At 57.2% G+C, this 13443-nt stretch overlaps 1 protein-coding gene across 1 annotated transcript; it reads right to left on the reverse strand.

Moving 5' to 3' along the window:
- Nucleotides 1-759: 759 nt before the first annotated feature.
- Nucleotides 760-12193, reverse strand: DRAM2 (DNA damage regulated autophagy modulator 2). Its single transcript, XM_054398666.1, has 7 exons — nt 12045-12193; nt 10172-10239; nt 8960-9099; nt 7066-7243; nt 4720-4802; nt 2836-2928; nt 760-886 (listed from the first exon to the last, which is right to left on the reverse strand). Exons 1-7 carry the CDS (start codon nt 12173-12175, stop codon nt 779-781), a joined length of 801 nt encoding a protein of 266 aa, XP_054254641.1. The 5' UTR covers nt 12176-12193; the 3' UTR covers nt 760-778.
- Between the last annotated feature and the right edge of the window lie 1250 nt (nt 12194-13443).

Below are 13443 nucleotides of genomic sequence, written 5' to 3' on the forward strand. Positions count from 1 at the left end.
CCCTCCCAGTGCAGAAGTTCCTCCTCATGTTGAGGTGGAACCTCCTGTGCTGCAGTTTCCATCCATTGCCCCTTGGCCTATCCCAGGGTGCAACTGAGCAGAGCCTGGCCCTGTCCCCTCCCTCCTGACCCCCAGCCCTCAGCTATTGATAGACATTGATCAGATCCCTCTCAGCCTTCTCCTCTGCAGACTAAACAGCCCCAGGGCTCTCAGCCTCTCCTCACAGCAGAGATGTTTCACTCCTTTCAGCATCCTCATAGCCTCCCTTGGACTCTCTCCAGCATTTCCCTGTCCCTCTTGACCTGGGGAGCCCAAAACTGGACCCAGTACCCCAGATGTGTTCTCAGCAAGGCAGAGTAGAGGTGGAGAAGAACCTCCCTGGCCCTCCACTCTCCTTGATGCAGCCCAGGGTGCCATTGGCCTTCTTGGCCACAAGATTGGTGCAGGTTGGCTGTGGTGGAAGTGATGAGACAACAACTTTTGAGTAACCTTCATTTAATCCTTGCAGGGCTGGAAATGTCACAGGCTCCAATACTGAGAAGGTTTGCAGTGCTCAATGGGTTCCCAGCAAAGCACTTCCCACAGACCCTGCGTGTGGAAAAGAAATTGCTGAGAGGTATTCAGCTCTGCTAGGAAAGTCCTGAGTGCTGCTGAGGACAGGCTCCAGCAGGGGCTGCCATCCTTCAAGAGGTGCTGCCATCCTTCAAGAGGTTCTGCCAGGCTCCAGCAGGTGCTGCCAGCCTCCTGCAGGTGCTGCCAGCCTCCTCCCCAGCCCTGCTCAGATGCTCCCTGCCACCAGCAGGCCCTGCTGGTCGCTCCCGAAGCCCTGTGGGGTGTTGTAGAGGGTCTGGCCCTGCAGGCTGGTGACAGCATGGAGAGAAATTTTCTGTGGAGGAGAAAGAAAACTCAAGTGAGCAGCCTTGGCACTGCCCCAGCATGGGCAATGTCAGGGTGAGATGAACCCCCCCAGAGCAGGGAGCTGTGGAAGTTCAGGAGCCTCATTCCCAGAGTGTTCTGCTTGCAGTCCTGGAGCAAGATCCAGGGAATGGTTTGGGTGGGAAGAGATCTTAAGGCTCCTCCAGTCCCACCCCCTGCAGTCCCCAGGGACAGCCCCAACCACAGCAGGTTGCTCACAGCCCCAAACAACCTGGCCTGCAGTGGTGCCAGCCATGGGGCAGCTCTCACCTCTCTGGGCAGCCTGGCACAGGCTCTCCCCACCCTCAGGGGCAAACATTTCTCCCTTCTCTTCACTCTCAATCTGCCTCTTTGAGTTCCAAACCCTCACCCCTTGTCCTGTCACAGCAGACCCTGCTCAAAACTGTCCCCAGCTTCCTTCCAGGTCCCTTGAAGCACTGCAAGGCCACCAGAAGGTCTCCCTGGAGCCTTCTCCTCCCCAGGCTGCACAACCCCAACTCTCTCAGCCTGGCCTCCCAGCAGAGCCCTTCCAGCCCTGCCAGCATTGCTGTGGCCTCCTCTGGCCCTGCTCCAGCAGCTCCCTGTCTGTGCTGTGCTGAGGACTCCAGAGCTGCCCCAGCACTGCAGGGGAGGTCTCAGCAGAGCACAGCAGAGGGGCAGAATCCCCTCCCTGCCCCTGCTGCCCACACTGCTGGGGATCAGCCCAGGCCAGGCTGGGGCTGGGCTGGCAGCACTCAGTGCCAGCTCCTGTCCAGCTCTGCACCCCCAGCACCCCCAAGTCCTTCTCCCCAGGGCTGCTCCCCAGCCTGGATTGATGCTGGGGCTTGTCCCAACCCAGCTGCAGGAGCTTGCACTTGGCCTGGTTGAACCTCATGAGGTTCACTCAGCTCCATTGCTGCAGCCTGGCCCAGGGCCCTCTGGATGGATCCTGTCCCTCAGCTGCCTCCTGCACCACTCAGCTTGGTGCCACCTGCACCACTCAGCTTGGTGCCACCTGCAGAGCTGCTGAGGTGCCTCACCAGGATCTTGAACAGCTCTGGTGCCAGGACAGACCCCTGAGGGTCACCACTCTCCCTGCTCCCTGTCTGGCCAGCCAGCTGTTGCCCACTCCCCTCCAGCTGTGCCCATCCAACCAGTTCCCTACCCACTGAGCACTCCACCAACCCAAGCCACATCTCTCCAGCTCAGAGAGAAGGTTGCTGCTGGGACCTGTGGCAGAGGCTCTCCCCTGTGCCTCTGAAGGGTCTCACAGGCAAAGCCTGGTCCCTGCCAGCCTGCTGCTGGGGTCTGTTTGTGCTGCTCCTGCTTGTGCTGCTCCCCCCTCAGGTCCTCCAGCCTTGCCCCCTGCTACTCAGCTCTGCTCAGGCCACTCCTTGAGTGTTGTGCTCAGTTTTGGGCACCTCAAATGATGATGTGGAGGTGCTGGAGCCAGGGCACAGGAGGGCAAGGAAGGGGAAAGGCCTGGAGAATAAATCTGCTGAGGAGTGATTGAGGGAGCTGGGGGTGGTTAGTGTGAAACAGAGGAGGCTGAGGAGAGAGCTCATTGCTGCCTGCAACTACCTGAAAGGAGGTTGTGGAGAGGTTGGTGCTGGTCTCTGCTCACAGGTCATTAGTGACAGAACAAGAGGGAATGGCCTCCAGCTGCCACTGGGGAGGGTTAGACTGGACAGGAGGAAAAAGAGTGGCCAGGGATTGGAATGAGCTGCCCAGGGAGGTGCTGGAGTCACCAAGCCTGGAGGTGTTCAGAGGTGGTTTGGATGTGGTGCTTGGGGAGATGGATCAGAGGTGAGCCTTGCAGAGCAGAGCTCTGGGTTGGACCTGGTGATCCTGAGGCTCTTCTCCAGCCTGAATGGTTCTGTGGTTCTGGGAGTGACAGCACCAGGCCAGGCCCTGCAGAAGCAGCACTTCATCTCTTTTTACCTGGAAGTCCCTGATGTAGGTGAGGAAGAAGCTGAGGAAGGAGAATGCCAGGGACCACTCTGAGACAGTGCTGATGATGTGAGTTGTGTAGCCCTGTGAGAGGAGGGAAAAACCCCAAACAGTTAGTATGAAAAGCTCCTCCTGATCATGCAGTGGCACCCAGCTGGCTTTGCCCCCATGACATCCTGGAGCCACAGCCATGCCCTGGGGGGAGCAGAACCCTTTCTGGAGTCTCTGGGAGTGAAGCTCTGAGCTCAGCAGAAGAAAATGCTCAGGAAAACTCCTGCTCCATCCACACAGCTGGGCTGAACCCATTGGGACTTCAAGATCCACCAGCAAAACCTGAAGCCTCACTCAGGGGCTGGGCAGGACTAGCAGCAGAACCTCTTCACACAAGGTCCAAGACCCTTCTTTGGATGTAAGCAGACTTCTGAGAGGCTCTTCTTGCTTTAAAGGGGAGAGGGGTGGGAAGAGGCCTCAGAAGCAGCCTGCATCATGTCCCTTCTAAGGGCCACACCTCCAGCAGTGCCTGGGGAGGACAAGGAGGGCCAGACAGAGCTGCTAACACCTCCCTGCCCTTTCTCTGGCCCACCTGGGCTCCCTGATGGCCCAGCTCATAGCCCTTCAATGGCAGCTCTGTCACTTGCATCCTTTGACCTGGTTCTCCTGACTCCACCAGACACCTCCCAGCAGCTTCCCTGCAAGCAGCTGGCACCTGAGAGTCACTGCTGGCAGTGCCCAGCACAGCTCAGACTGGCTGGGAGTTGGGCAACTCACTGAGACACTTCCACTGCTGCCTGTGAGTGAGGCACTGAAAGCTTTTAACACCTGAGGCTGCAATGGGTTTGCTCTGAGCAGCAGCTCAGCCAGCAGCTGTGCACTGCTTCAGCTGGGGCTGCTCACTTCTCTCCCATCCCAAAAAGATCCCCAGAATTGTTTGGGTTGGCAAAGCCCTGAGATCATCCAGCCAGCACCAACCCAACCCCACCATGGCCACCAAACCCCAAGTGCCATGGCCACAGCTTGCTTGGACACCTCCAGCCATGGGGACTCCACCACCTCCCTGGGCAGCCTCTTCCAATCCCTCAACACTCCTCCAGCAAACAAATTTTTCCTCCTCTCCAACCTAACCCTCCCCTGGCACAATTTCAGGACATTTCCTCTCCTTCTATCACCTGAGACTGGGGAGCAGAGCCCAACCCCCACCAGGCTCCAACCTCCTCTCAGGAGCTGCAGAGAGCAATGAGGTCTCCCTCAGCCTCCTCTTCTCCAGGCTGCACACCCCCAGCTCCCTCAGCTGCTCCTCCCCAGCCCTCTTCTCCAGACCCTTCCCCAGCTCTGTTGCCCTTCTCTGGCCCTGCTCCAGCCTCTCAATATCCTTCTGGGAGTGAGGAGCCCAAGACTGAACCCAGGACTCAAGCTGTGGCCTCAGCAGTGCCCAGCCCAGGGGCACAATCCCTGCCCTGCTCCTGCTGCCCACACCATTGCTGCTCCAGCCCAGGCTGCTGGTGCCCTTCTTGCCCACCTGGGCACCCCCTGCCTCATCTTCAGCTGTTGTCTCCCAGCACCCCCAGGGCCTTTTCTGCTGGGCAGTTTCCAGCCTCTCTGCCCCCAGCCTGGAGCCTTGATGGGGTTGTTGTGACCCAAGAGCAGCACCCAGCCCTTGGCCTTGTTGAACCTCACCCTATTGGCCTCATGCCGTGGATGCAGCCTGGCCAGGGCCCTCTGCAGAGCCTCCAAGCCTCCAGCAGCTCAACACTGCCTTCCAGCTGAGTGCCACCTGCAATACCTGCACACAGCAGCAGCAAGCACCCAGAGGCAGCTGTCCCTGCAGATAACCCAGCTGGGATTTGTCCTCTTGACTTTCCCCACTCCATCCCTTACCTTTTCCTGAGGGTCCCAGTGCAGCTTCTGCACCAGGTTAGTTCCATACAGGCCACTGTAGAGGACAACAGAGGAAACAAACACTGTGGAGAAATGTGTTAAGGAAGACTCAAACTCAAGGGTGAGCAATGTGGACACCTCAGACTCAGCTCTGGACTGTGTCAAACTGAGGCCAGGAGGAGATCTCTGTGATGGGACAGAATGGGTTGGGTTGGAAGGGACCTCAGAGGTCATCCAGTTCCAGCCCCCTCCCATGGGCAGGGACACCTCCCACCAGCCCAGCTTGCTCCAGGACTCATCCAGCCTGGTCCTGAACACCTCCAGGGAGGAGGCAGCCACAGCCTCCCTGTGCCAGTCTCTCCCCACACTCATTGCTAAGAATTTCTTCCTCATCTCCAGTCTCAGTCTCCCCTGCTCTAGTTTCCAACCCTTGTCCTGTCACTGCAGGTCCTTAACAACAGTCCCTCTCCAGCTTCCCTTTAGACCCCCTTCAGGAACTGGAAGGCTGCTTTAAGATCTCTCACAAGAAGAGTTTCCCACAAGGTCTCCTCAGCACCATGAAGAGTGATGGTGAGAGGGAAGGCTCAGTGCTCCCTTCAGCTTGGAGGCTGCTCCAGTGGATTAGTTACTGTCACAACACAATGGAAATTCTAATCCAAATCAGAGACCCACAGAATTGTTTGGGTTGGCAAAGCCCTCTGAGCTCATCCAGTCCAACACCAACCCAACCCCACCATGGCCACCAAACCCTGGCCCCAAGTGCCATGGCCACACCTTGCTTGGACACCTCCAGCCATGGGGACTCCACCACCTCCCTGGGCAGCCTCTTCCAATCCCTCAACACTCCTGCAGCATAGAAATTTTTCCTCCTCTCCAACCTAACCCTCCCCTGGCACAATTTCAGGACATTTCCTCTCCTTCTATCACCTGAGACTGGGGAGCAGAGCCCAACCCCCACCTGGCTCCAGCCTCCTCTCAGGAGCTGTAGAGAGCAATGAGGTCTCCCTCAGCCTCCTCCTCTCCAGCCTGAACATTAAGCTACAGAAGATCTGAATTTTCCCAGCATTAAGATATGAACAACTTCAATCTCTGCTGACATCAAGAACCTCCAGATGTGAAAGATGAATTTGGTGGTGAAAGAGTCTGAGCCTCCTGGCACCACCATGTCTCAAATCCCAGACTTCCAGAGCTCCAGGGAGCTCTGGTTCCTGATCTGAATGCAAGGCACCCAAATCTCTGCTAATTAAAACCTGCAGCTGTTGGTTCCTGCCTCAATTGCTGCTGCAATGGGAAGAATTTAATCAGTGGCTGCCACCCTGCCCTCCTTACTGAGCAGCTAATGAACTCCTCTCTGCTTCCTGTGCTGGCAGCTCTGCTGTTTGACTCCAGCAGAGCATCAGGGCTGTTTCCATAGGGTCATGGAATCATTCAGGCTGGAAGAGACCTTTCAGGTCATGGAGTCCAACTCCTAACCCAGCCCTGCCAGGGCACCACCAACTCATGGCCCTCAGCACCACATCTCCACAGCTTTGAAGCCCTTCCAGGGATGGAGACTCCACCACTCTCCTGGGCAGCCTGGGCCAGGCCTGGACAACCCTTTGGGGGAAGAAATTGTTCCTCATGGCCAACCTAAACCTGCCCTGGGGCAACTTGAGACCACTTCCTCTTGTCCTATCTCTTGTTCCTTGGGAGAAGAGACCAACCCCACCTGGCTCCAACCTCCTCAGGGAGCTGCAGAGAGCAATGAGGTCTCCCTCAGCCTCCTCTTCTCCAGACTAAACACCTCCAGGTCCCTCAGCTGCTCCTCCCCAGCCCTCTTCTCCAGACCCTTCTCTGGACCTGCTCCAGCCCCTCAGTGTCCTTCTTCCCTGGAGGTGTTTAAGGCCAGGCTGGATGAGGCTCTGGGCAGCCTGATCCAGTGTGAGGTGTCCCTGCCCATGGCAGGGGGGTTGGGACTGGCTGAGCCTTGTGGTCCCTTCCAACCCTGCCTGATTCTATCATTCTATGATTCTTGGATTGAGGACCTGAACTGAGGCTCTGAGGTGTGGCCTCAGCAGCGCCCAGTCCAGGGGCACAATCCCTGCCCTGCTCCTTGCTGCCCACACCATTGCTGGTACCAGTTGCAGCTTCCCTCCAGCACCAGTCAGAACCATTTCAGCACAGCCTTTTCCCTGCTGCTCTTGAACTGGGGAGCCCCAAACTGGACAGAGCATTGCAGCTGTGGTCTCAGCAGGGCAGAGGAGAGGTGGAAGAGAACTCCCCGGGCCTGCTGGCCACACTCCTGTTGGTGCAGCCCAGGAAGCCAGCTGTGGGGCTGCTGTGGTGGCAGTGCCCAGCCAAGGATACTGCTGAGGATGCTGGAGCAGCACCAGAGCAGCGCGGTCAGGCGGATCCAGAAGATGTCCTTGCTGTGAACTTCTGGCTGCATCAGGTAGGACAGGATGGTCTGAACCAGCATGTAAATGGCTCCCACTCCAAAGGTCAGGCAGGCCCCCAGCACGTGGATGTAGTACAGGATGCATTTCTAGGGACACAAAGCACTGCTTGTACCCAGCCTGCTGCCCTTGGCACCTCTGGGGACAGTTCCCTTCTGCAAACCTTTGGCACTCCACCCACTCAGACACCTCCCCTCCTGCAGCCCTGGCATGTGCCAGCACTTGGCAGATTTCTCTGGAGACTTACAGAATCATGGAATTGTCAGGGTTGGAAGGGACCTCAAGGCTCAGCCAGTCCCAACCCCCCTGCCATGGGCAGGGACACCTCACACCACAGCAGGTTGCTCACAGCCACCTCCAGCCTGGCTGCAAACACCTCCAGGGATGAGGCTTCCACCACCTCCCTGGGCAACCTCTGCCAGGCTCTCACCACCCTCATGGGGAAGAATTTCTTCCTAACATCCAATCTCAATCTCCTCACTTCTAGTTTTGCTCCATTCCCCCCAGTCCTATCACTACCCCACACCCTAAGAAGTCCCTCCCCAGCTTTCTTGGAGCCTTTTCAGATACTGGAAGGCCACAGGAAGGTCTCCTGGGAGCCTTCTCTTCTCCAGACTGAACTACCCCAACTCTCTCCCAGCTTCAGGCAGAGTTAGCTGGAAGCCAGCCCCTGCCAGCCCCCTGGACTGCTGCTTTGCTTCAGTGCTTCTGGCCACGTCCCAGCTACACCTTAAGCAGAGGACTTTGTGAGAGCTGTTCTCCTGAGGCAGGCTGGACACTGACACAGGAGTCCCTGCAGCTGGGCAGGCCAGGAGGGTGACAGCAGGCTCAGGCTGGCTCCTGGACAGTCCACCCCAGCGACCTGCACAGCTAAATGCAACAGAGGAGAAGCACAGAATCACAGAATGGCAGGGCTTGGAAGGGACCTTAGAGATCATCCAGTCCAAGCCCTGCCAGGGCAGGAGCACCCAGGGCAGGGCACACAGCAACACATCCAGGTTGGCTTTGAAAGCCTCTAGAGAAGGAGACTCCACAACCTCTCTGGTCAGCCTGCTCCAGGCCTCCAGCAGCCTCACATCAAAGAAGTTTCCTCATGTTGAGGTGGAACCTGCTGGGTTCCAGCTTGTATCCATTACTCCTTGCCCTATTACCAGGTGCCACTGAAAAGAGTCTGGCCCCTTTCTTTGGACATCCCTCAGATATTGATAGACATTGATCAGATCCCTCTCAGCCTTCTCTTCTCCAGACTAAACAGCCCCAGGGCTCTCAGTCTTTATTCACAGGAGAGATGTTCAAGTCCCTTCAGCATCCTTGGAGCTCTTTGTTGGACTCTCTCCAGTAGAAGCCTAACAGGGAGGCTGCAGAGGGAGCTCCTGAGGGTGTCCGAGGACAGGACAAGGGGGAATGGTTTGAAGCTGAGGGAGAGCAGGGTTAGACTGGAGCTGAGGAAGAAGTTCTTCAGTAGGAGGGTGGTGAGACTCTGGCACAGGTTGCCCAGGGAGGCTGTGGCTGCTTCCTCCCTGGAGGTGTTCAAGGCCAGGTCGGATGAGGCCTTGAGCAAGCTGGGCTGGGGGGAGGTGTCCCTGCCCATGGCAGAGAGGTTGGAGCAGATGATCCCTGAGGTCCCTTCCAACCTGAGCCATACTGTGACTCTATACAATGCAGCTTTGCCCCCAGAAGTTTTCCTTTCAGCACCTCCCCATTCCATGACAGCTCAGAAAACTTCCCTCCCCACTCCCCCACCCCCAACCCCCAAAACCCCAGAGCTCTGGACAGCTGCAGGCTGGCAGAAGCAAAGCACAAACCTGGAAGTTTGCAATAATGCAGAGTCCAAAGCAGCTCATCCAGCCCAGGGTGAGGCCAATCTTATTCAGCTTGAGGATCCTGGCTTTGTCTGGGCTCAAGGCACAAACTTGCTTGTAGCGCACGTACATGGTGGCCACCCCTGTGGGGGGGAAGCCAGAGGCTGTCAGCTGGGCACCAGCTGTCCCCTGGCACTGCCAAGATGCTGCCAACCAGAGGCACTGCTTCACATACAGAGTCTCACACTGCAAGTTATGAGCCAACAGGGAAAGCAGCTCCATGGAGAAGGAGCTGGGAGCGCTGGGGGAAAATAAGTCATCCATGGGCAGCAAGAAGGTCAAAGGGGTCCTGGGGGGCATGGAGAAGAGTGTGGGCAGCAGGGCAGGGGAGGTTCTCCTGCCCCTCTGCTCTGCCCTGGTCAGGACACAGCTGGAGTCCTGGCTCCAGTTCTGGGCTCCCCAGTTCAGGAGGGACAGAGAAGTGCTGGAGAGAGTCCAGGGCAGGCTGGGAAGCTGCTGAGGGGCCTGGAGCAGCTCTGGGAGGAGCAAAGGCTGAGAGCCCTGGGGCTGAGAGCCTGCAGAAGAGCAGCCCCAGAGGGGAGCTGAGCAATGCTCAGCAAGAGACAAAGGAGCTGTGGGGGGCAAGAGGCTGGGGGCAGACTCTTGGCAGTGGTGCCCAGGGACAGGCCAAGGGGCAAGGGGCACAAACTGGCACCCAGGAGGTTCCACCTGAGCAGGAGGAGAAACTTCTTTGGTGTGAGGGTGCTGGAGGCCTGGAGCAGGCTGCCCAGAGAGGTTGTGGAGTGTCCTTGTGTGGAGAGCTTCCAACCCCCCCTGGGCATTGTGCCCCTGGGCAAGCTGCTGTGGGTGCCCTGCTGGAGCAGGGGGGTTGGAGTGGGTGAACCCCAGAGGTCCCTTCCAACCACACCATGCTGGGGCTCTGGGATTCTGTACACTGTCAGAGGAGAGCTGAGCATCTGGAAGTCAAACTCAATATAATGATGAGGCCTTGAGCAAGCTGGGCTGGTGGGAGGTGTCCCTGCCCATGGAGGGGAGCTTGGAGTAGATGATCTCTGAGGCCTCTCCCAGCCTGAGCCATTCGATGATCATGAAGATTGATTGCTCAGAATCCATTTTTTAACCTGAGTTTTAGTGGCTAACGACCTGCCAAGGAAATGAACTCACTGCAGAGTGCCTGCAGCTCTCTGTACTCACCCAAGAAAGCTGAAATGTTCAACATGATCCCAAACAAGCATCTCTCAGGAGGTATTGTCCCTGTGTCACTGCAAGAGACAAGCAGGGTGCTTGGTTCTCTCTCTCTACCACACACACCTGCAACCCAACTTCATTATTGCAGTCTACACAGGATCTGGCAGAAGCAGAGCTGCAAAAACCCTCCCAGATGTTTCCCTCTGAGTTTCCCTTTGCTCAGGCTGCACCAGGCTGCGTTTGGAGCTGGAGAAATAAGGGCAATGAAGACACAGAGTCCTTAGGAGAAGGAAGGAACACTCTGGGTGTTAACTACTCCTTTGACACTGATCTTGATTCCACAGGAGGTGAATAAAGCTGGGGAAATGAAGAAGCTGGAAATGCAGAAGAGCAAACCCAAGGTGCTCTGTGGAGCCTTGCTGCAGTGCAGTGGGAATAGATTACAGGACTTGATGGATCTGCCAGTGCCAGAAAGGGGTCTGCAAGAAAGATGGGGAGGGACTTTGGACAAGGCTGGGAGTGACAGAACCAGGGGGAATGCATTGAAGCTTGAGGAGGGCAGATGGAGACTGGAGATTAGGACGAAATTCTGAGAGTGGGGAGAGACTGGCACAGGTTGCCCAGGGAGGCTGTGGCTGTCCCCTCCCTGGAGGTGTTGAAGGCCAGGCTGGATGAGGCCTTGAGCAAGCTGGGCTGGTGGGAGGTGTCCCTGCCCACGCACCAGGTTGAAGCTGGATGATCTTGAAGGTGCCTTCCAACCCAACCCATTCTGTGGTCTATGAATCTCCAGCATGGATTTAGTGGTGCAATGAAACCTGGTGGCAGCCAGAAGCTTTACTCTGACCCCAGGGCTGGATGCACCCCCAGCTTCCTGCTCCTCTTGATTTTAAACACAGAATCACAGGATGGGTTGGGTTGGGAGGGACCTTCAAGGTCCAACCCCTGCCACGGGCAGGGACACCTCCCACCAGCCCAGCTTGCTCAAGGCCTCATCCAGCCTGGCCTTGAACACCTCCAGGTAGGGGACAGCCACAGCCTCCCTGGGCAACCTGTGCCAGTCTCTCCCCATCCTCACTCTCAGCAATTTCTTTCTCCTCTCCAGTCTCATTCTCCCCTCTCCCAGCTCAAAGCCATTTTCTCATATCCTCCACACCTGCAACACTGTGTCCAGCTGTGGGCACCCCAGCTCAAGAAGGACAAAGAACTGCTGGAGAGGGTCCAGCCCAGGCCACTGAGCTGCTGAGGGGACTGAGACATCTCTGACATGAGGAGAGGCTGAGGGCTGGGGCTGGACAGCCTGGAGAAGAGCAGGCTGAGGGGCATCTGATCAAGGCTTACAAACATCTGAGGGGTGGGTGTCAGGCAGGTGGGGCCAGGCTCTGCTCAGTGGTGCCCAGGGACAGGACAAGAGGTACTGGGCACAAACCTGAACACAGGAAGCTCCATCTAAACATGATGAGGAACTCCTTTACTGTGAGGGTGGCAGAACACTGGAGTACACTGCCCAGAGAGGTTGTGGAGTCTCCTTCCCTGGAGACTTTCAAGGCCTGTCTGGATGTGTTGCTGTGTGAGCTGCCCTGGGTGACCCTGTTCTGCACCCACCAGGACTGGGTGATCTCCAGAGGTCCTTTCCAACCTCTACCACTCTGTGATTCTGTGACCCCTGCACTGCAAGCCCTTGCAAACCAGGGCTGTGTTCACACTGCCAAGCTTAGAGGTTAGCCATAAAAGCAGCTCCAGACAAATGACTCCAAGCAGCCTCTCCCTTCAGAGCTGGAGCTGCCAGGCAGGAGCTGCTGCGTGAAGCTTGGAGCTGGGGCAGAACTCTCAGGAGCAAGAAGGCAACGCAAGGCTGAGGCACAGCACGGAGGGCACTGACCTGATGTAGGGCACCAGGGGGTCCACGTGGTGCAGGACGATGGCAGTGATGTAGGAAAAGACAAAAGATGCTGCTGACCAAACCACCAAAGCCACAGGCAGGAAAGAGAGGCCCTGCTGGAACCACCACATGGCAGCGCCGCCGGCGCCCGGGGGAGGCTGCGAGGAACCAGACACAGAGGCTTGGCTGAGGGCTGGCACAGCCTTGGCTTGGCTTCAGCCCAACTCAGAGAGTGATAGAATCAGTCAGGGTTGGAAGGGACCTCAAGGCTCAGCCAGTTCCAACCCCCCTGCCATGGCCAGGGACACCTCACACTGGATCAAGTTGCTCAGAGCCTCATCCAGCCTGGCCTTAAACACCTCCAGGGATGAGGCTTCCACCACCTCCCTGGGCAACCTCTGCCAGGCTCTCACCACTCTCATGGTGAAGAACTTTCTAACATCCAGTCTCAATCTCCCCACTTCCAGCTTTGTTCCATCCCCCCCAGTCCTGTCACTCCCTGACACCCTCAAAACTCCCTCCCCAGCTTTCTTGGAGTCCCCTTCAGATCCTGGAAGGCCACAAGAAGGTCTCCTGGGAGCCTTCTCCTCTCCAGACTGCACAACCCCAACTCTCTCAGGCTGTCCTCACAGCAGAGCAGCTCCAGCCCTCTGCTCCTCCTCATGGCCCTTCTCTGGACACCTTCCAGCATGTCCATAGCCCTCTTGTAACAGAGGCTCCAGCACTGGACACAGAGCTCCAGGAGTGGTCTCAGCAGAGTGGAGCAGAGGGGCAGAATCCCCTCCCTGGCCCTGCTGGCCACACTTCTCCTGCTGCAGCCCAGGATCTGGTTGGCCCCAACCAAAAGTGCTGTCAGTCCTGGCCTGCAAACTCAACGTGAACATAATGGCACAGAAACAAGCAGAAATGAGGGGAAGATAACAGCTGGAAACCTTGACTGTGAAATCTGTAGGAGATGATGAGAACAGGAAGCAGCAGCAGTGGTTCTCTTCCCTCTCTGCTCTGCCCTGCTGAGGCCACATCTGGAATATTGTGTCCAGTTCTGGGCCCCTCAGTTCAAGAAGGACTTCAGGGAACTGCTTGAGAGAGTCCAGCACAGAGCCACAAAGATGCTGAAGGCAGTGAAACATCTTCCTGTGAGGAGAGCCTGAGGGAGCTGAGGGCTCTGTAGCTTGGAGAGGAGGAGCCTGAGGGTGACCTCATTGCTGTTGATAAAGATGTGCAGGGGGAGTGCCCAGAGGCTGGAGCCAGGCTCTGCTGGGTGATGCCCAGTGCCAGGCCAAGGGGCAGTGGTGGAAGCTGAGGCATAGGAAGTTCCATGGAAACAGGAGGAGAATTTTTTTTACCTGTGAGGGTGACAGAACACTGGAGCAGGCTGCCCAGGGGGGTTGTGGAGTCT

This window comes from Indicator indicator, unplaced genomic scaffold (genome assembly GCF_027791375.1).
Source record: "Indicator indicator isolate 239-I01 unplaced genomic scaffold, UM_Iind_1.1 iindUn_scaffold_76, whole genome shotgun sequence".
In the NCBI taxonomy this organism is placed as follows: Eukaryota; Metazoa; Chordata; class Aves; order Piciformes; family Indicatoridae; genus Indicator; species Indicator indicator.

Excerpts from the sequence above, each read along its gene's own strand:
- DRAM2 (XM_054398666.1), bottom strand. The coding sequence starts at position 12,175 with ATGTGGTGGTTCCAGCAGGGCCTCTCTTTCCTGCCTGTGGCTTTGGTG. Across the intron at positions 4,803-7,065 it reads CTGCTCCAGCATCCTCAGCA|TGTTTGTTTCCTCTGTTGTC; the intron begins GTATCCTTGGCT and ends ATTTCTCCACAG. Across the intron at positions 887-2,835 it reads CCTACATCAGGGACTTCCAG|AAAATTTCTCTCCATGCTGT; the intron begins GTAAAAAGAGAT and ends TCTCCTCCACAG.